Source organism: Boleophthalmus pectinirostris, unplaced genomic scaffold, assembly GCF_026225935.1.
Source record: "Boleophthalmus pectinirostris isolate CB_2022bp ecotype Guang Dong unplaced genomic scaffold, ASM2622593v1 HiC_scaffold_7, whole genome shotgun sequence".
Taxonomy (NCBI): Eukaryota; Metazoa; Chordata; class Actinopteri; order Gobiiformes; family Gobiidae; genus Boleophthalmus; species Boleophthalmus pectinirostris.
This window is the reverse complement of record NW_026571473.1, coordinates 11,840,257-11,863,488: the sequence shown is the minus strand read 5'-3', so window position 1 is coordinate 11,863,488 and position 23,232 is coordinate 11,840,257. Positions and strand designations below refer to the sequence as shown.

Sequence of the window (23,232 nt, the reverse complement as noted above, 5' to 3'; positions counted from 1 at the left end):
TGACAAACAGACAAAGTTACTTCCTGCAATTTTGACTTTGGTTTGAAATAAGGGGCCGAGAAGATATCAACACATATGCTATCAGTTTTATCAGCGCTGACTTGCAGCAACAAACACTGTTTAGTAAAGATCTTTTTATCATTTTTCTATTAGATGAGTAGCTACCGAGACAAGTGTATGTTTTTCTTGAGCGATGCAATGTCTGTAATGTATGTTTATAATGTAGTATTTTCTGATTTTACGTTTTGTATCGATTAATTTGGCTGCTACCTTGGCCAGATATCTCTCGAAAAAGATATTCTGAATCTCAATGGGAGCTCCTGTTTAAATAAAGGAAAAAAAACAGATCTAACTAAATGGACGATGCATAGAGATTGATTGGTTTCTGTTTTGCCTGTTTTATTTTCTAATCAAGTATGTTTTGTCTGTAAGCACTGACAGAGGAAGCGCAATTAGCACGACTCAAAGGGGGCTTGTTTGTAACATTTAGTTTCAAGATTTGTCACAAAATACTGTACTAAAATAAATAATACCATAATCTATTCCATTGTCTTTTTGCCTATCCTTTGATCCTCTTGAGATGATAGTACTCTCATTTCCCCTCATATATTCAGCTGAAATTTTAGAGGTGCAATTCCACAAATAAAAAAACATTAAAGGTGCAATGTGTAAATTTTCTGGTGGAGGCTCTGTCAAATGCTTTTCTCTGTGAAGATGTTAGTGCCTTGTCAGTATTAAACCTTTCTATCTTCACAGAGACCAAACCAGACCAAGTTACAGGTCAGATCTGTGGAGAGGCAACCCCGCTCACATTCAGAATGCTTGTTTTTCTATGTATTTTTGAGGTACAAAAACCACCTGTATTTTCATGAATGTAAGGTAGAGCGGTTTAATGTCATACTGTGGAACATTCCAGGCAGCGCAATGTCATATCCAGCCATAAAATTACATAGTGCACCTTTAAAATTTTATATACCACACATTTTCATTCATGTAGGTTGTATTTTAGACAGCAGAACGTAGGAATTAATGCTATCTCAAATGCAAATTTTAAAATTTTGTCTGTCGTCTGTGCAAAATGGTAACTTACTACTATTTGGCCATGACACATAATTTTAAAGACTTAGACATAATGTTCTTCACAAAACACCCACTCACACAGGCAGCATTCAAAAGCCTAGAGAAGCCCCCAGGACAGGCTCCCATCAAAGACTTAAATCATTATTTGTAACATACACTGCTACACACACTTTAATGACACGACCTGTGGGCTGTTTACTGCCTGAAGGATTTGGTGTCATCCCTCTCCAAAGTCTAACCCTGTGCACGGAGCTGATTTTACATGTTTGTAATGAAAGAAGATACAAACAGAGGAGAGATGGAGTGTGCACACCAGAATAGTTGTGTCTACAAGAGAGACAAGAGAAAACAGACATGTGAGTCACTGAGTAAAAAAAGATAAAAAGATATTGATTGGTTTAGAGAGTTAGGTATGCTGTATCCTCTAGACTAAACATCACATCTGAGGAGAAATGTCAAGATCAATGTATTGAATTGTACTGGTGAGAAAATTGACTATATACTTAAAGAGCAGGCACATTCAAAGTAAAGTCAAAGTGTTAAGACTGTGTGTTAAGCCATGGATTTGTAAAATACTGTTGTACAAGCATGTTCTACCATATGTTACTAATTTAACAGAGTTCGTCATGTCTTGGGTTTAGTTTACTCAAGCCATACTAAACTTAAGTTCAAAATGTGTCTAGATACAATAAACTCCTCAAACTGTCATCTGTGGATTTGTGTAATTCTCATAGTGAATTACACCAGAATCCGAGCTGTTTAATGAAGCCCCGGTGTTAACCTGGAGAGGCTAATATTTGCCCGTTGGCTCCAGGCGCTCTCGGGCCCTGGCATGGCCCCCCAGAGTGATCAGTCAGGACTGTGGCCAGACACTTTTACTGCCACTGTCTCAGCTCCAATTAGGCAGCGGCTGCTCCTCTGTCTGTGTCTGGCTTCAAAGAACTCAAGAAATGTGGATGTCTGGACAACAGTGGACAGCACTGGAGTGGTCACATGACCAGACAGCACTACAGAGCCACAGCAGTCTATTAACTCAGAGTCTTTCTCCTCTGGATAAAGAGCCACTTGCCCCGGGACAGTTGAGCCTCAGTGACATCACAAAGTGCACTACATCTCTTCTATCCTTTAGCTGCCACTCATCCAGTGTCAGAGCTGACTGCAGGGCAGAGCCAGTCTCACGACATCCACACAGAAAGAAAAGAGGCTCTCAGGGTGGGATTATAGTGCACTTCATTCACTCCTCACAGAATAACAAGTGTGTCATGGTGTCACAGTTGTCTGAATTAAAATACCGGAGATTGGGATGTCTTCATTTGTACTACACATAAGTAAGCACATATTGATTTTGGCTGCAATACAATATATGTAATTAGGCCTGTCATCATAGAAAGGAAATGTTTGTTTTTTTTTATGTTTTTTTTTTTTTTTTTGCAATGCCTTAAAAGAAGATAAAGTTTTGCCATACTTATCCTGCATGCTCTTTTCTATAGCAATATATCATACTTCCAAATGTGTCATGTAGTTGTATTTGTTTGTAAGACTTAAAGAATGACACACTGTACAAAAAACAATCGATTGAATTTGGACATGCACTCACCTGGCATCCTCTCTTCTCGATCTCATTGATGCACTTGCTGATGAGCAGTGGCACCATAAGTCCTGTGTTCTCCCTCTCCACCACGCGCCAGGCCTCCACTCCAAACACCACGGGCTCTCTATCTCCATCCGGACCGTCTAGCGAATTCTGCCACTGCTCCATCAAACTCAGCTTCACATAGATCAACCCACGTGGCTCAAGTTTGACTGCCAACTGGTGCGTTCGAGTAACCCTGAAAAGCGTAGGAAGAACCACCGTACCATGGCAGCAGACTTTATTCTTTTTCGGCGTGGGTTCCCAACTGAACACTACCAGTTTTAAGTGCTGGGCATTTTCTAGTTCAATATTAAAAGTATGGTCCATGTCTAAGAAGGTAGTGCGACATGTGAGGAGGGCAGTTCGTGCTTTATTAACCGAGTCCACTTGAATGGCGCAATAAACATCTCGAGAGTCAATTCTCGGCGGTTTCAAGTCCTCTGCGCCATAAAAATGCAAATTCATAAGTCCAGAGATGTATTGGCTGCACTTGGGCTGCTCAGTGAAGCTATAATGTCGGAAAGCGTCTATATCCAAGTCCATATTATTTAATCGTCCATCAGTCTCCTTGTTTTTCACCGCTTTGTTTTCTGAAGAACCGTGCTTTCCAGATTTGGCTACCAACTCCGGTGAATCCCCATCGCTTAGATATCCTCCTTTACTAGCTGATTTTGAACTGCCGCTACTTTTCTTCTTACTAAAACTACCTTGCGTTGAAACACTGCTGTCTAGATGATAGCGTGAGATGACATTTCGACTGGCCTGCCCACCCCCGGGGGCAGATAATCGTGGTGGACCAGATGTTTGGGAGACAGCTTCGGTCCCATTATTTTTAGGTGAGCTGGATCTAGGCTCTGATTGGTTGTTTCCATTGCTGCTGTTATTGCTGCTGCTACTACTTGGGCCCTTTACGCTAAGTTTGCGGCTAAGTTCTGGTAGCTTCTTCATTTTCATGGAGATTTTCCTGACGGTGCGAGGGGACTTGATCTTATCAGGGAAAGACCAGTTGATGGCGCTGCTCTTCTTGGTGGGGTTAGGGCTTGAAGGTGGAGAGAAGCCGATAGAGATGCTGGGGATTTCAGGGCCATCTGGAACAATAAAAAAATATGCATTGAATTAAACTGCTATACAAGAGTGCAATTGTTTCAAGAATCTAAGTAAACTGTAGCCCTGCTTGTTGCCATTGAGATGTTATTGCATTACCTAATTAGTAAATAAACTGACCCATCTTATATTCATTGTGTTTGGTTTGTTAACACATGTTTGAGCAATGCTGCTTTATTATTACTCTACATACAGTGCCAAAGCTCCAAAATCAGTGACAAAAATTCAACACAATGTTTATGATGATGAAACAACATTATAACATAGACCAGCAATAGCATAAAATGGGGCTGTTCAAGAAAAATGATTTGTAAAGTACCAAAAATTTAATTTGTAGCCTAATTGAGTAAAAACAGATGAAAAACAACCTCACCCCTTGACCTGATGGCAAATGTAGATTTTGTGAGGATAAATTACTTTTTAATCTGTTTATCTGCCCAGCGCAGACAGACAGGGAGGAGAAAACCTAAACACTGGAGCAGCCAAGTCTGCCAGAGTCACGGTTTACACTAGAAAGGGCACTACACCTCCAAAGCAGCCTATCAAGTCATTAGCTTTACAAGAACATAGTAATCCACTCAGATACATTCAGACAGACTTCATATAAACACCACTGCGCTATAACACATGGGAGCCTATATGTAAACCTAGACAAAGTTTTGGCTAATTAAGATCAAAAGAAAAGGGGAGATGGCTTAAATCTAGGCCTGTCACGATAACGGATTTTTAAGCACCATATAGTGCTACCGAGAAATACGATGAACGATAAAATTTAAAGTACTTTATGACACTGACACAGTGACAATGATGCAGGATAATCCCAGTAAAGCAGTTTAAATTTACAGTATCATTTAAAAGGCCTGAGCTGCAACAAATAAATTACAGAATGAACGAATAATTAGCCATAGAGGTTAATTATTCTACAGCTCAAATCTTGTATTACAACTAAAATACCCCAAATCTTAGTAGTAAAAGTACGGTACTTAAGTAAAAATTTTAGGTATCCATACTTTACAGAAGTACATTTTAAAGTGGATACTTTTACTTTTACTTCAGTACATTTGAGAGTAGGTATCTATAATTTCTACTTCACTACATTTTTGAACAGGAAGAGAAGTAAAAGTATTCTTTATGAGTGATTGAGACCTGCTGAAAAGGCTGAGGGTTTATTTTTTAAACACATTTGTAGTTAAAGCAAACAAAAATATACAAATAAAAACAGCTAGAAAAAAATGACTAATCCAGTTGTTTCTACTGAACAAAATTGAGAACTGAAGCCGTATAAGATCTAATACTTCTAATTTTTAGTCTTTTTGCTCCAGTATTTGCACTTTTACTTAAGTAACAAATTTGAGAACTTTTTCCACTACTACATATATTCGATATAATAATATATAATAAAATAAGTCAAAATAATAATCATTATCGTGGCAGGCCTACTTAAACCCAATAGCACCCAAAGAGTTTGCATGCATCTTAAGAGTGGGCTGAGTTTGAGCTAACACCAGGGAAATAGAAGTGGAATGTCATTAGCACTGGCTCCAGGAAAAACAGTAGTTTCTAAGCAGGAGAATGTCTGACTAGAGACACAAACTGCTACAGGGCTAAGCTAGAGTTACACAGCCATTATTCAAGTCCACAAAATAAGCCTTTGGAGGAGACCAGGTGGGAATTTGTAACCTCAAATCATGTCTGCACACTGGAATTTTCAAATATTCCTGCCTGAAACTATAATTTTCATGTCTAAAATATATTATAATTTATTTAATGTAATTGTAGACTTCTGAAAAACGTCTGAAAATTCAACTCTAAAATTTTTTGGAAATAAGCAATTTGTTGACATAATTCATCCAGTATTTTTGCTAATCTAATCTGTCAGCTATTGTGTGGAAACAATAGTGTGCCGTCATACAAATTCCCAAATATATTTTTAGCCCAATTCTAGGAGATTTAGACATTACTTAATCTGTCCTACTTTACCTCAAGCATGACTAATTGTAATTAAATATTATGCAATCAGATGAAAGCGAGTTTGGACAGTGCAAATTTGTTAAGACTAAATGATGAGATGTTTAACTTGAAATGTTCCACAGTATGGCACTAAACTACTATTTTGCATTGATTCAGCTTTTTTGTTTTGTCACTAAAATTAACTTTGGCAAAACATGCATTCTTCAGGGTTGCCCTTCCACAGATCTGTAACTTATCGACTTATCTCCATGTAGATAGATACGTTCAATGCAATACTGCAGAACATTCCAGGCAAAGCAATGATAAACAAGTGGCTCCATCAGAAACATTACACAGCTCACCATAATATTAGATAATTAGTCATAATAATAATAATTATTATTATTATTGATTTACTGTTTAATACTTGATATATGGGACAATTAGCTTTTCTTACTGGCACTTCCTTTGTACTAGTGAGGAACAGTTTTGTCATTTTTCTAATTTGAAAGTATAAATAACTTCTATGACTCATTACATGATTCAATAACAATCCTGTAATTTTTTTTTTTTTTTTTTTTTGCTTTGTTTTGGGGTTTTTTTTGGTGGGGAAGGGGGTCCTGCTTTTAGGCTATTGTGTCAGTGGCATAATGGCATTATTGGTTATCATTTATAATATCTTCATCAATATATTGTACATCAAATTGTGTTCCCATGACAGGCCTATTTAATAAAGATGTTCTAAAGAGGCAGCTAATTATTTCTTGAGATAGAGACTTTAACAGAGACTGAGCACAAAGAGAGATACAAAGTGAGGAGATCGCCAGCGCTTGACCCTGCCAACATCCCCAGGACTATTTCCAGCGGAGACCTGCTGAGCTATTCTGAGGAAAGAGCCTGTATTGAATGAAGGGAGTCAGAAGAGGCTCAACAGGATGGAGAGAGGGGTAAGACGGGGGCCAGCAGCAGACCAGGGAGCAGCCAACAGATGGGGGACAAAGCATCCCCTTGTCCCACTCCTCAAGTCTGGATGGTGAATGTACAAATGGGCCTGGCTGTTCTCGTGCATTCCACACCAAACTTGTTTAGGTGCTTGCTTTAGCTGCTGAGTGGACTGCCCTGTCACGGCTTCCTGCCCATAATAGACACAGAGGGCTCTAAGAAGCTAAAGCAGGGCGGAGGCCAGAAGAGGTGCAAATTCACCAAAAATGCGAGAGAGGAGGGGTCAGGTAAACACAGGGCCCGCTCAGGGCTGGAACAGAGTTTTCAAAAGTCAAACATGAATTACAAAGCTGCCTTCAACACTCCTGCTTACTCAACATGATGTAAAGTGAGTTACATAAATGTGTATATGGCAAAAATGTTCTTTGTATAGTGCCAAGGTTTTGATTCCCAGATGGCTGTCCAAGTATGGCTCACAATTTTATTTGAATAATGTAAACATATGCTAAATTGAAGTTGTATTTTGAGTGATTCATGCATGTTTGAGGCACCATTGCTCTAAAAATTCCAGTTATGTATGCACACCCACTGCTATATTTTTTCAAACAGTGATACACACAGGGTCCAAAAACATCATCGTCATTTTGAAACAATTCTTTTTTTAATTCCAGTATCTGCTATCATCAGCACCGCAGTGTTGAAAAGCAAGTCAATAGATCTGTTAGTGTCTTTAATTCATTTTAGATCAAGATTGTCTTTTAAAAGTAATTAAATGTGAAAATGTCTCATATATAATAACTGAATACCAGAAAAACATAATATGTCTTCTTTAGAACTAACATGACCTCTGCGAACTTATACAAATATTTCTTATAACAACAAATCAGACCTAGTTACCCTGTCATGGCTCTCTTGATATATGGCCACGTGCAGCTTCAAATCAAACTTTGTGGCTACATCTTTCCCAACACAGCAGTAAAGCTATTAAGTAATATATGAATTTCAAAAACAACTGCCCTGCCTAATCTACATTATAATCAGTCTGTCTGTCTTTTCTTACATAATTGAGCCTTAAGAAGAATGTAAGCCCCAAACACTTCGCCTGCTGTCTGGCGGCTGTCCTGTTTATCAGGCCAATGTCAACTCACCCCAGGGAAGATCTGACTCTGACAAATGTAATAACAGCAAGTAGCAATTTTAAAGTGACATTTTAGACTACTCGTCTCACTTAAATATAGTTAACATAATATTTAACATAAAAGTTTATTTTACGTCCTACTTGGACATGGGCAGTAGATATGGCATACGTAGAGGTAATTCTGTAACTGCTTCTAGGCAACCATAACTTTAACATGGTCCAAAATGTGTCTAAATTATGCAGTAGTTTTTATACATATTGATATCAGTCTGGTCAAATAACATCAAACTGATCTCACCTCAGATTAACAGAGTTCAGTGCTTGGCTCATTGATTCTGCAGAAATTCACAATATTTTTTAGGGGTGTGCAAAAATATCGGAATATTGATATATCGTATCGTTTAATGTGATGATACAGTATCGATATTGTGGGCTACTGTATCGATATTTCACCAAGAGTGTTTTTAGCTGTGTTTTACTAAATTATTTTGTTACAGTGCTACAGTTTTGTTGCGTGGAAAGGAAAGGAAACTCATTTATGCGGCACATTTGACATATTTACTGTTTTGAGGATTAAAATGTTTGTGTTTCATATGAACTTTGCACAAGAAGTAATTTAACAAAGCCTTTTAGTATCACAGCCACGATTTAGCCTTTATTTTTTATTGAACCGTATCGATTCGATTTGAAATATATCATATCGAATCGAAAGTACGCTGTATTGCAATATTTATCGTATCGTGGCCTGTGTATCGAGGTATGTATCGTATCGGCAACTCCTTAATGATACCCAGCCCTAATATTTTTCAATCCCTTGTGATTGTTTTTTGATGTTTTTTATTTTATTTTTTACGATACTGACAGACCATGTGTGTCCCTGATTGGCTAATTTAATCCACCACCCATGTGAAAACTGGGAGATTTACCAATGACCAGACTCACATTTTCATAAAGTATTGAAGAAGTGTGTATTCTGGATCACAGGCAAGCAATATTTATGATTAGACTAGTAATAGTAGATAACAACACCTCTATTTTGTTAAAGGCACATTGTGTAAATTTTCTGGTAGAGGATGCATCACCTGCTTGTTTTTATGGATATGTCATTCCTCTGCCTTGAATGTTCCACAATATGACATTAAACAGGATCTACCTTACATTTTATCAATTGCAAGTGGTTTTATAGCTCAAAAATAAAAGAAACAGACATTCTGACGGTGAGCGGGGTTGCCTCTCCACAGATCTGACCTGTAACTTGGTCTGGTTTGGTCTCCATGAAGTTAAAAAATGTTTAATATCATACTGTGAAACATTCCAGATAATAAAACAATAACATCATGGAGAAAAGAATTTGACAGATCCTCCACCAGAAAAGTTACGCAATGCACCTTTAAATCAAATGAAAACCTGCCATGCACTTAAATGACTCTCTCTCTCTCGCACACACACACCCAAACATACACCCACATATACACACGCATAGGGATCATGCAGCTGCGCCCTCTGTAGCCTTTAGCCTCGTGGCAGCATCCAGAGGAGAAACGCTACACCTCACTAGCCGTGGTTCAGGGACGATGGTTTGACACCCAACCCTCCGGGGCCATGTTACGGGTCAAAGTGCAAAAGGTCCGCATTCCACCGGGTGACACCTGAGATGGGTGCTGCTATGACCCACCTCCCCCCTCCTCTTTAACACGCACAGGCACTCAGCAGATTACTGTATCACAAAGAGGCCGTGTATGCTAGAATGTATGTATATAAAGACACAGTGTGACCCCTGCACCTTGCCACTCACAACCCCTGACAAAGACTAGGGATTTACGAGCAGAGCTTTTCGCGGTAGGGCATTTGGCAGGTGCAGAGGCAACAGTCAACATGATCCTTATCTGACGTGTTGTTAAAAACTGAGCTGTAAAATGGTTCGAAGAAAGTGGGATGAATTTAAAAACTTTTCTGGTAGTGAAGGTTGTCATTTGCTTGCTTTATGGAAATACAGAGCTTTGCCTGAAAAGTCCCACAGTATAGCATTTAAGTTATATATTTTGCATGTAGCCGATTGTAGATGGATGCATTTAATGCCATACTGTTGAAGATTCAACTGTTGAATGTCTCCATAGAGATGTTATTGCTTTGCCTGTAGTGTTTCAAAGTCTGGCATTAAACTATATTTTACATTAATTCAATTATAGAAAGATGTATTTAATGTCATACTGTTCAGACAAAGTAATAACATCTCAAACTGGTAGCAGAAAAGTCACACAGTGCACCTTTAACTTGGGCTAATAAGGCATTCTATACATAATGTAAAAAGAAAAAGTAATGTATATTGGCAGCTCTTTACATTTCTAAACTCTAGAAATCATAAAGTACACAGAAAATGCTTTTATATGTCTAGAGGCCAAGAAGTTTAAAATGAATATCATAGGCGGGGCCTTGTGGCTGTGGCTAGACTCTAACCATCTCTGGGTCCCAAACACCCGAGCTTCTTTTTAAAGCAACCTTACGTCACATTTTTATTAATTAACTTGACTGCAACACCAAAAAGTCTAGACTCTGACCATGTTGTAACTAAAAGAATAACACTTACCCATGCCACAGCATTTATACTGACACCATCATTTACCATTTAAAGGGCCCATATTATGTTATTTTCTGATCTATGTTATAATGTTTCCTCATTGAAAAAATATCTGGAGTTGTGTTTTGTTTCTTTCAGACATTTTTAACACACAAATCCTGCATATTTAGTCCTGCTTACTGTGTGCAAAGGTAAAAGGTAGCTGTTAACCTGAAAACTGCCACTTCATGACATCACAAGGTGGGACAAAGCATTTTAAGCTTTGGAGATGTAGACAGACTAATAATGCAGGATCACTCAAACATGTGTGAATGATACAAAACACAACTCCAGGTAAGTTTTTGAGGAGATCGCAACATTCTAACATGGGTAAAAGCTCACAAGAATCCATTTTGTGTAACATACGTAGGACCTTTAAGTATTCAAAGATATGTCAAGTCCTCAAGCCAAATGTCACACTGATACTGTGCTGTCTGAATCAACGAAAGGGACACTCTGATAAGCCTTGGACAGATCAAGAAGCTGCCGTCTCTTATTACTGATATAAAACTCACTGGTGTTACTGTGTACTGAATGTGTGTGCTTAACTGCAGCCTTGGAAGAAGCGCTGCTAAACTAACAAACGTGAGGGTAAATACATGTCTGAAGGCTAAACAAGTCTCCTCTACTTTCTACACTGCATGCCGGTTTCTTTCTTTCTTTCTTTTTTTTTTTTTTTTTTGGTAATACAAAAAACGCAAATAGTAATGTGTAGAGCACTGAGCCCCAAAACATATTGTTCCACTTTTCATATATTGAATGATAATAGTAATTATTGTCACAGACCTAATTCTAATTTTGCACATCTCCAAAACTATATAATCAATTTTCCCAATCTCTACTCTAAATCACTGTGGAAAGCCAAAACTATTTTATTAAATGGTTACAAAACACCAGCTAATATTTCCAAGCATGTGGACCTTCTCACTACCACAACATGGAGCCCAGCCAACATCGCCTCATGTAACTACAGTACTAACACTGCTGCCTCTTCTCTGGTAACTGTCCCCATCCAGCAGAGGCTAATTCTGTCCCACCTGCAGCCTTAGGCCAGAGGCACTGGAATGACTGCTGGCTGACTTCAAAGATGGCACTGATACTCTATCTTAATTCAATCATCATTTAATCTTAAGACGTTAGCACTGATATGTAGAGCGTGAATGGGATCAGTATGAACACTATGTCCCAGTAGCTTTTAGGGATGGAGTTTATTGGGTTACATGTGAGCTGCAAATTTATGACTAACAACACCGGCCATTCATGCAGTGCAGGAGATGTAAAATGGTAAGCACAGGCTCCTCTTCACAACCTTAAAGACACACTATGTAACTTTTATTGTGGGTCATAACCATGCATACTTATTGTAAGAAAATTTAAGTAATTTATCCTCCACATACATCGTACATCTCTCATTTTAACATTGACTTACAGGAGCTTTACTAACATGATCATCTTCCCTTGGCATACCATTACCCAAATTGTGGCATATTGCTGTCTAACCGGTGCCTACTGGCCTTCATGGTCTCACTAAATGCTGACAAACTGGTGCCTACTGCCCTTTATAGTCTCACCACACTTGCTTATAAACCTCCTCCTTTGAAAGCAGAGTCAAGGAGCTTGAACACTCAAAGATCATACTATGTTCACTTTTGAAATCAGTATGTTGACTTTTCATGTCCCCCCGGGCCCGTATTATTGATGGTAAATAAACTTCTCTTGCTTAAGACATCCAGTTGCTCTCCAGTCTTTTACTTCCACCCTTTCTTGAACAAGCTGAAAAATTCTGCAACACTTACGAGGGCTCTCCTATGCAAAGATGTGATATGCAAGTTGGATGCATTACCTGTTTGGGCCCATTACTCTATTTTCGGAGCGGTGTTTTGTTTCATTTGCACATGTTTAACACAGATTTCCTGCATATTTAGAGTTCTGAGTTTTTCATGAGGCAATACAGGAAGTGCTCCAAGGTCTTTTTTAAATTCCATACACCTTCACTAGAATCATTTGAATAATTTCAGCTCAGGAATTGCCCATTTCCATTGAATAAAAGGTAAAAGGTAGCTGTTAACTTAAGAACTTCCCTATTCATGACATCACAAGGTCGAGCAGAGCATTCTGAGCTTTGGAGATAGATTAATAATAAAGTTTTACCCAAACATGTGCGAATGAAGTTAACAACATTCTAAAATGGCTTAAAGCTCACAAGAGTCAGTTTTGCGTAATATAGGACCTTTTTCATAATGTGGAACTTTCTGTGCCAGAAAAGTTTCATAAGAATGATTATGAGGTCATTTCATTGGTTAATTGGTATGTTGATTACATCACTAGACATACCACCATGAAAAGGAATTATAACGCTCCAACAAGCCATCTGTCTTAAAGATACACTCACTAACTACAGATAAGCCAACTGAAGTCTTGTATCCCATGTGAGTATCAAAGAAGACCAAACCTTAAAATAACACAGGGCTAAACATAACATTCCTCCAAATTTATAGTAAGTGCAACAGTCACCATCTTCAATCCATGCTCTATCCCTCTGAGCTGTAGTTAGTGTTGTTTCAGCTTTTTCGAATAACAAGGGGGAAAGAATGAACTTTGCAGAAACTATGTGGCCTGGACTTCACATCTCCGGCCAGCTCAGGAATCTGCTTTGAGTTTTCCAGTTCTTTTCTCACAGTTTGTTGTTGACTTCCTTTAAAGTCAACCGTGCTATGGTTTACCAATGTTCCTTTTGTGTTTATGCAATTTTAGTTGCTGCAGGGACAAATTCTCAAACACTCAGATCAGATCAGAAATGTTAAACTGGAGAAAATTGTTGAAGGAATTAGTGGTTCAGAATAACTATGACTTAACAATAATATACTGGGCAGGAAATACAAATGCCTCTGGACCATTTATTCTATTGCAAAAAGTATGGAAAAGAAAAGGTTTAAAAATACTCTAGTACTCAGTTACACTATTTGAGCACAAGGTATGACTGAAAAACAACACATACTAGAATAAAATGAAATTAAATAAATATATTTTACATAGTTTATGAGTTTCTCAGACCAGTTTAAAATAGTTAGTAAATTGATTTAAACAGCAATTTTCACATGCAGATAAAAATACAAAAAGTTCTAATTTATAGATAAGCTTAAGCCATGTAAGTAGCTCAGATGTTGGAGAAACCATCTTACTTCGAAAAAAAAAACAAACAAAAAAAAACTACAGCTCCTAATAGGGGTGCTCAAAAATATCAATATTTCAATATATCGTACTGTTTAATGTGATGATACAGTATGGATATCGTGGGCTGGTGTATCGATATATAGTCAAGAGTATTTTTTGGTGTATTTTACAAAATTATTTTGTTACAGTGCTACAGTTTTGTTGCTTGTTTAGAGGAAGGAAAATCATTTATGCAACACATTTGACATTTTCACAGTTTGATGAGTAAAATGGGTGTTTTTCATATTCACTTTGCACAAGAAGTGGTTTAACAAAGACTTTTAGCATTACAGTCATGAATTAGCCTTTATTTTTATTGAAAGGTATCGAATCGTTTTGAAATATATCGCATCGATTCGAAGGTGCATTGGATCAAGATATGCATTGTATAGTGGCCTTGTATACTAAGGTTGTCAAAAGAACTGAAAAGCAGATACTAAAACTAGTAACCAAACTAGATACTTATTTGAGCAGGTATTGATACAAAAAAGTCCCATTCATGGGACAGAAATTAACCTTTCCTGAATAGCTCTAGAATAATCTTGAATTTTATCAGAAAAAGTATAAGGGCACTTAGACTAGTATACGCTCTTGGAGAAAATAAACTAAAGTACTGTAATTTAATGCTGAAAATAAGATTCTGTTGTCTAAAGAAAGAATGTGTTTAATTATCATTGTGGTATCGAAATCTGTATTGAGTATTGAGTGTATTCCTTAGTACCAGATCAAGTTTGAAGTACCAGAATCAAGTATCGTGACAATAGCTAATTCAAAAAATTCCTTCATAAATAGCAAAAGAATACCCACCAAAAAGGGTCAAAACAAGTAGCTCCCAAAATATCTATTCTGAGAACTCACTCAATTCAAGATTCCTCAAATAAGCTGTAAAAGAACCAAGGGCCAAGGTCCACCACCCCCAGAGTCCATCAATCATTATTTTCCATACAAATAGAGCTTTGAGATGAACAAAAAGTCACTGAATAGGCAACACATGAGGAGTCTGCAGTGTATCCGGTCTAAGAAACAGAGGCAGCCAGCCGCACAAGCAATACTATAGTCAGTGGGGTCATCTACATACACATTAATTCAGCAGACAATGGTATTCATGGTTAGTCATAGAAAGGCATGTCTCATTTTTAGACCCACGCATAAAATGGAATAGTTACAGATAACAGTCATGAAAAGATGTGGAGGGGCTGAAAATAGCTGGGCTCTGTCGGTACTATAGGGGCTTTCATTTTGTTCTGGTAAAGCCAACATCAAAAGCTTTTGTTCTCGAGGAAGAGAGGAGCGATTACAGAAATGTGGTGAGAGGAGCAGTGATGTGGTGTACTCAAATTGTATTCACAATTATGCAGTATAGGTGCTGTCTTCCAGGGTGGTCTATAGGACTACATTTACAGTTTTTTGTTGTTGTTGTGGATATATGAGATTAAAGCAGAAAACTGCACTGCTTTTAGTTTAAGGCATTATGTCAGCTTATTTGCAATAAGCTGTTTTAAACTGATAAAGCACACTATTGATAGATTCATGGTAGATCATTCGTAGGTAACACAAACGAGCATAATTCCGTGTTTAATGTAAAGAAGAAGAAGGCATAGTGCCTTCTCTAGTACTCAGACTCCCTGTAATGTTAAATAAAACCCAGTATCTAAGGGTGTAACAATATCCAAGTCTCACAATACAATATCGTCACGGTCTGAACCTCACGGTATGATATTTACTGAAATATCATGGGAAAGCTCACGATATGGCAGGGAAGCTCACAATTAGGGATGTAACAATATCCAAACCTCTCGGTACGATATTTTCACAACATACATAATATGATACTTTTTTCTCTTAAAATGCCTTGGCAAGACTTAATCCAAAGAACGAAGACTTAAAAGTGCTTAGAACTGTTATTTCTTCTTTTAGTCTACACTGAAATGGAGCACAGGATCATGGTCTATGTAGTTCCCTCAGTCTTTTTTTAGCTACCGCTGCACCATAACTTTTAATTTAAGCAAAGAGACTTGTAATTCGACATATTGTGATGGTCCACAATATTATTGTGACAACTATGGCAATAAAATATCACGATATTTTGCATATTGTTACATCCCTACCAATATCTATACAATATTTAGACATTATAAGTATCAGCATTATAAAAATACATGTCATCTCTATCCTTATTTGCACATTTTATAACGAAAATCCCTAAAGTATTTTTCATTTAATTTTTCTCTTTTTTTCCCTTCAAAATCTGACACTAAATTCCAAAACCTTGTTCTTACACGTTTACATTTCATTTTCCCAGTTTTCTAGTCTATGGTACCTCCTCATCAGACACTAAACACTGGGTGGAGCGAGCACAGCCCACCACTCCCCTCCTTCACACAGCACTGCAGTGTCATTGCACAGCCCTAAAAGCTCCACTGCAGCTTTGTGATGTTAGACCAGGCTTGTAACTACACTTAACAAGAGGATCATTTCAACTTCCTACCTCCTTCCTATCTCCTTTGATTCAGTCATGAGGTCGGCGTACACACTGCAGCCAAGCTTTTGGTCTACAAGATTCATTGCAATCTAATCAAAATAGCTGTCTGAGTAGATACAATTAGCAAACTGGCATCGCAAGTACCATAATTTCTTCTACAAACATCTAAATATCCTGTCTTATTCTGCATAAAAACGTCTAACCCTGTAGTTTAGATCTGCACAAACATTTTTCTCAAATACTTATGATTGTATTAGTTTGTCAGTTGGTGCATTTAAGCACTGTGCAACTTTTCTGGTGAAGGGCCGCTGCTTGCTTGTCTCTGTGGACATGTTATTGCTTTCCCTGGAATGTTCCATGGTATGACATTAAACATATCTAACATTATCCAGCAATTCCTTCAGTGCAAATGGGCAAATCTCCACAAATCTGACTTGCAATGTAGTTTAGTGCTGTAACCTGATGTCTCCTTGCTGAATTATGCTATAATTAAAACATAAATCGCATTGTAATGCTGGTTAGAAAATTGACAATAAGCTAATTTCCACAAATCATCCAGCCCTGCTCTACACCAGCATTTTCCCTCATAGGACTCGTACCATGGCTGGGGGCTGCCTGTGTTAGCTGCAGAGCAGAGTAGAATGGTATTGAAAAAACTACTGGAATCAATGGCAAAGTAAACAACAGTGAAGAGTCAGAGGGGGCAGGGCGGGCAGTTCCGGAGAGCAGGGGAAAAATGCAAAGTAGCCAAGTTCATGCCATGTACTAAAGGTTATTCCACAGTTTGGCATTCAACTTGTACCTTGCATGTTTTTCAAGACACTGGTTAAAGAATAGATGTATTCTTCCCTATGCAAACTCACTTCTCCACAGATCTGACTTGTAACTTGGCTTGGTAGCTCCATCTCTTAGTTTGTATGGGGATAGATAGGTTTAATGCCATACTATAGAATATTCCAGGCAAAGGCACCATAGTTCACCTTCAACAAAAACTCCCCTAAATTCAACGGTAGTATTTGACAGTAGCGGTACCAGTAGTTATAAGCAGCAGTTAAATGATAGATTTGAGGGGGATCAGAAATATTCTAATCAGGACTATCAAGACTATCAATTACTCCAAGGCTCAAAATGCTCTGCTCCCACCTTGTGATGTCATTTAGTGATAGTTTTCAAGTTAACAGCTACATTTTGCTTTTTGTTCAGTAAAGCCCTGGCAATTCCAAGACTGAAATCATCCAAATAATTCTACTGAAGGCGTACAGAGTTTAAAAACACAATGGAGCACTGTATTACCACATGACATCATAAGGAGGAAGAGAGTGTTTTTGATTTGGGAATCTAAATTTCCGGAGTTTGTGTGTTAAACATGAGAATGAAACAAAACTCAACTCCAGGTATGTTTGTAATTAAACGACATTATAACTGATTTTTTTAAAAGTGTAATATAGGCCTTTTAACTGTTGAGAAGTGCTATTATTGTAAAGAATTTTACAGAAACATTTCCGTCTTTTGGTTAACCATTGCTCAGTCCAAGACAAAACAAAATTAGGTCAACATTCTACACACACTACATTAAACATTCCTGCTCAGCTTAGGATTGTGGAGCGAGCCTCTGATTACGCCCTCTCGACTGACTAAACCGCATGAAAGCCTCTCTCTGCAATTTAAGAGAAGAAGGCTCAAGCTCTGAAATAGCCTCCATTTAATTAGCTGTGTGCACCCCGATTAATAGCAGTCCCGGGTTAGTACATTGAGACGCAAAAGGTCCTCTAGTTTAATCCTAATCCTGTGAGGAAAGTCTCCCAGGACAAGAGTAGCACGTGATGTTACAAGAGCATGCCGTTTAGAGGCCATCAATGAAGCAGTTTATCAGCGGTTATACAAGTGTTTGACTGGCCTGGTCAAGGATAGGTAGGTTTGGTTTCCATGACTTAAAGGTCCTATTTTACACAAAAGTGACTCTGGTGAGCTTTAAGACATGTTTGAATGCTGTTACCTCCTCACAAACATACCCTGAGTTGTGTTTTATTTCATTTATACATGTTTGATTAACTCTTTATTATTAGTTTGTCTGCATCTCCAAAGCTCAAAATGCTCCGTTCCACCTTGTGTAGTCTTGTCATGGTAGTTACCAGCTACCTTCTACCTTTCGTTCAGTAAAGATTGTAAATTCCAGTGTTGAAATCATCCATATTAGTTTAGTGAAAGTGTATGGAGTTTAAAGCAAAGTGGAGCCTAAAAAAGCAGGATTTGTGTGTTAAACATGAAACAAAACACAACTCACAAAGATATCGTGTAATTTGGCTAAAAATGAAAAGAACTAACACAGCAATAGTGTAGTCCTAGTTTATACATAGACCTAAAATAGTTTTGGTTTAAATCTGTTTTAAATCTAGATAATCTTGGAAAGCCAAATGGGTTCTATTTGAAATTAGTTTTTTATAATGTTTAATACATTGTTTATTTGTTTTTGAGTAAATAACAAAGCAGTTCTCATCTACCCTGAAATAAAAAAAAAAAAGTTTAATACTAATTTGACTAATTGCCATGATACAAACAATGCTTTTGTTTATTTCCTTTGCGTGGTCCTTAAACCACTTGGTGTGCATGCTAGATTAAAACCATTAGCTGTCAACCTTTAAGCTAAAAGTATAAATGACTGTTGCGTGCCATAGTGAAGTGTTGTCAAAAGTAGTAATCATAGGCTCAGCAGAAGATGTGCCAATTGGTTCAAACGACCATGTTCCCACATCACAGAGAACAAAAGTCGGAAGTTCACACAGCAGCCTGAGCTTATTAAGAAGTGTGCTGCCTGTCATCATTATAGCGCTCGTGTACCACAGTGAAGACGCCAAAATAGAGCGCTTAGCAACAGAGGGATGTATGTATAGTATAGTAGACAGTAAGTAATCCATAATAATCCATGTTTACACTGTCACATTATGTACACCGATAATTAAAGGTGTACTATGGTCTGTCTGGTGGAGGGTCTGGTTGAGTTGAATGGAATGGTTCACAGTATGAGATTAAACGTATCTGCCTCCACAGAGACAAGAAGGTAATGCTACCAGGCCAAGTTACAGGCTAGTTCTGTGAAGAGGAGAGTCTGCTCGAGTTTTTTTTGGTGGTAATCAAAAATTAAACAAATGCAAGAAATAAATTCAAGACAGACATGCAGATGTAATTTGTTACATTACAATATTACAGCATTTAAAATGTAAGGCATTACATTACTATTGTATTACTTTTAAGTAATAGTAACCAAAATAACTGCGAAGATGCTGAACTTTTGCGCCGTGTATGGACTGAACCAGGACAAAACCAGGACCAAACCAGGACTAATCTTGGACTAGAACTTGTAATCTAGGACAGCCCCTGAGAGAACCCAGAGCCCGTGGAACAGGGTGTCTGCAAGGCGCAATCGGACATCAGCTGCGGTAAGCGCCGTTGAGCGCGGATTTCTGCGCTGGTCCTTTTGCCCGTGGTTACCTGACGGTCTATGCGGGTGCGTCTCTGGCGTTTCACTGCTGCTAATATCGCGGTGATTTTAGTGAATTTGTATGTAGAAAAACCCACCACTTCAATCCAGGTTAAAAAAGCATTGTAGCATGCATTACTGACATTTGTACTGAGTAAAATATTATTATTTTTTCCCTGTAATGCCTTACATTACTATGTTACACCAAAAAGCAGTGCATTACAGTAATTTGTTACTTTTATAATGTGTTACTCCCAACACTGATCATCACCATGGAGACAAGTAGATGGCAGTCTCTCCAACAGAGAAGTCACATAGCACACCTTCAACTTGACAAGGCCAAATTAGGGAAAATAATTATGTAAACATCTAGTGCTAGTAGAGAAGTAGAGTTTAGCAGCAGTAGCAGTTGTATTAATAGTAATAATAGTAATAATAATAGTAGTAGTAGTAGTAGACCATTTTCTCTTGAGGAATGCCAGCCTTAAATACCTTCTGTCTCATGTCTAAGCTCCACTAATGAGGGCTGCTGATATATGTTGATATGACTGGACAGCCCCAGCTCCTGTCTGCTCCTATTCCCCCCAATAGCTCTGAGCTGAAGACTTTGAAATATGTAATAGCTCTGTTGATTCACTGATTGACTTTTCAACACTTGCAGTAATCAGCTCCAAACCACAAAAATCTGCCAGGAGACAACTCGTCAGACAGTAATTGCCTCTAACGTTAAATATATTCTGGGACTAAATTGAAAAAGAAAAAAAAAAAGTATAGGAAATGAGTGTGTGGGAGGGTGTGATTGACTTACCTATGGGTTTGCTGACAGAGGGGCCACAGTCTTCCTGGTTTTTGCACGCCAGTATTTGCCTGTGCACATGTACGGACTCAGCGGAATGTTGAGAGCTGTCTCCCGCACTGGGGTTTTCTATGGGTGCTTCTGTGGTGTCCCCCACTCCTCCCCCTCTCTCTCGGGGTGGGCGCAGCAGCCTGATGGAGGGTCTGCCGTGGGAGTGATCCGGCTCGTCATCTTCGGGGATGGGGTTGTACCAAATATCGCCCTCATCGTCCGCATCGTTTTCCTCCATCAGGTCAACGCAGCGTGGGTGAGGGGACAGTCTGACCTGACCGATGTTGACCTGAGAGAAGAAACGAGAAATGATTAGGTATATGAGTGATTTTATGATGCTTTCTATGATTTCTTTTATGTTCTCTTAGTTTTTATAAGCTTGACAGACTTGACCTCATTTAAGAAAACAGATAGTTGTGAGTCTTCCAAATCCACAGCATGTTTGAATATGTTTAGATATGCTTATTTGTGTACAATATAAATAATATCTGTAAAAGCGCAATGAGTTTACAGTTACATGTGATGAGGCCACGCTTCATCTATTTACCACAAAGCTTTTATACAGATCTCCACATGTTTGCATCTTTGACATTCCAATAGCCTGAGGTGGCACAAAACCGTAAAAATATGAATCAGTGCTCCTTCAATTTTTTTAATCTAACAGTAACTACTAGACATGTAGTTGCTAATATACAAAAATGTTTTATATACACCATTAGTCAAAATTTTGGACACACCTTCTCATTCAATGTTTTTTTTCTTTATTTTTCTACTTCTACACATTAGATACATCAAATATATGAAGTAAGATATATAAATTATATAGCAAAGAATATAAGATGTAGAAAGTTGTCAAGATAATGAAAAAAAAAACAAAAAAAACACTGAATGCGATGGTGTCCAAACTTTTGACTGGTAGCATATATTTGACAAACTAAGTACACAAACTACATCCAGTGTTTACCTGTGGCAGGAGCAGCCGAGCGGGGCGTGATGGGGCGGATCCTGTGTTCTTCAGGTGGTCTGGAGATGGGCTGGGCGAGGGGTGCTGCAGATGGGACCCCTCCTCCTCAGCTCCCATGATTCCTTGTGTGTCATCCTTGTTGAAATGGCTCTTTCCCAGTGAGCTCTGCTGCAGCCAGTTGCGCTTCTTGGACACAGTGATGGTGTTGAGCGGAGGCCTCCATCCTGACGTCTCTGTGGCCCCCTCACGGCTGTTAGCGCAGGAGGGGGGCTGGATGTTCTCTATAAAGGCTGGAAAGTAGCAATAATACATGGTAAATATAGGGCAACTATAGAGTTTTTACTTACTAGAATGTCTGAAAATGTATCCAAACCTCAGAAGATTAATACTGATTTGAATTATTTTGGCTTTTAATACTCAATTACATGTTTTCATAAGATTTCTGAAAGGAATCAAGATAATATTTTAAGTATAATTATCTGTGAATGGGATAAAAATTGTTCATAGATTTAAAATAAGGTTGAAAAATTCAAATTTAAATAACAGACTTGAAAATTTATTATCAAGTCTTTATTATAAAATCTTCAAATCTATACAAATATTATAAAATCTGAAATCATGTAAACTTAACTCTTTAATCTTCTTTTTTTTTTAATCTGCTTACAAACCATCTGTGTCAAGAAACCACAGCAACTGAAACATGTTATGACGAAAATATAAAGTAATTTCCTTTACAATAATGAAAACAACCACATCATAGCTTTGGCCTATTTTGCATTCGCTAACCAACGCAATGAACCTGTTTGATGTTTATGACCTAGTAAACCCCATTCATTCCATCATACAGCCTGAAGCATCCTTTTAACTAGCCTCCATTGGATTTGCATGGGTCTACAAAGAAGACAGCACAAAAGATACACGCATGCTATTTTCCACTGGAGCAACAAAAAAGCAGAGAGTGGTCTTACAGCTGTGAAAATACTGACTTGAAAAGGAGGGGGGCAGGGGGCTCATGGTAAGTGCAGCCAGTGGCCATATATGCAATAACACAAACGCTGATGATGTGGGCTTTTCAAGTCAAAAACAAGACTTTTCCATTCAGGATCACAAGAGCAAAGATGCCTGACTTGTTTATACTGGGATTGTCAAAAGTATTGGAAACTACATACTAATTGACATGGACTAGGAACTGGACAACTGAGGAATTACACAGATGTAATATCACATGGTAATATAAAAGAAAGTCACACACACTCACAAAGCACACACAAATATATGGGATAAAAGAAAGAACTATTATTTAAAGGTGCTTTGTGTAATTTTTCTGGTGAAAGGGCCGTCAAATGATTTTCTCTTTGGTGAGGTTACAGGTCATTAGCCAGGCTGCCGCCACCTAGTGCCTCCACTCAATTTCATTTCTCTCCAGCGACTAGGTCAGGAATCAAAATACACTACACGGTTCGCACAAACCATGGAAGGGCAAGTTTGGGCACCAGCAAATCAGCAAAGAGCCATATATTCTGTGTTGGCAATGATTCCCAAGATCGAGGATTTAAAGCTGGAACAAAGAGAATGTTTGGTGAATTTTTATCAAAGGGAAAGACGTTATTGCCCTTCTTCCAATGGGTTTTGGGAAAAGCTTAATGTACCAGTTAGCCCCATTAGCTGCGCATTACATACGTGACGTAAAAAAAGTACCTGCCTACTGCTGAGCGAAAGAATTCCAATGCTGTGAGGTCAGACGGTTTCTACAAAGTGAAACCAACTGATGAATCAGGCTAACA

General features: G+C 38.2%; 1 protein-coding gene across 1 annotated transcript in view; it reads right to left on the bottom strand.

Annotated features, from left to right (window-relative positions):
- syde2 (synapse defective 1, Rho GTPase, homolog 2 (C. elegans)) overlaps positions 1–23,232 on the bottom strand; it is a 69,421-nt gene that overhangs the window by 31,773 nt on the left and 14,416 nt on the right. The window contains exons 2-4 of the mRNA XM_020938080.2: positions 21,449–21,738; positions 20,446–20,773; positions 2,678–3,801 (exon numbers count right to left, since the gene is read on the bottom strand). Of these exons, the coding sequence (XP_020793739.2) occupies positions 2,678–3,801; positions 20,446–20,773; positions 21,449–21,738 (1,742 nt within the window). The remainder of the gene's footprint in view (positions 1–2,677; positions 3,802–20,445; positions 20,774–21,448; positions 21,739–23,232) is intronic.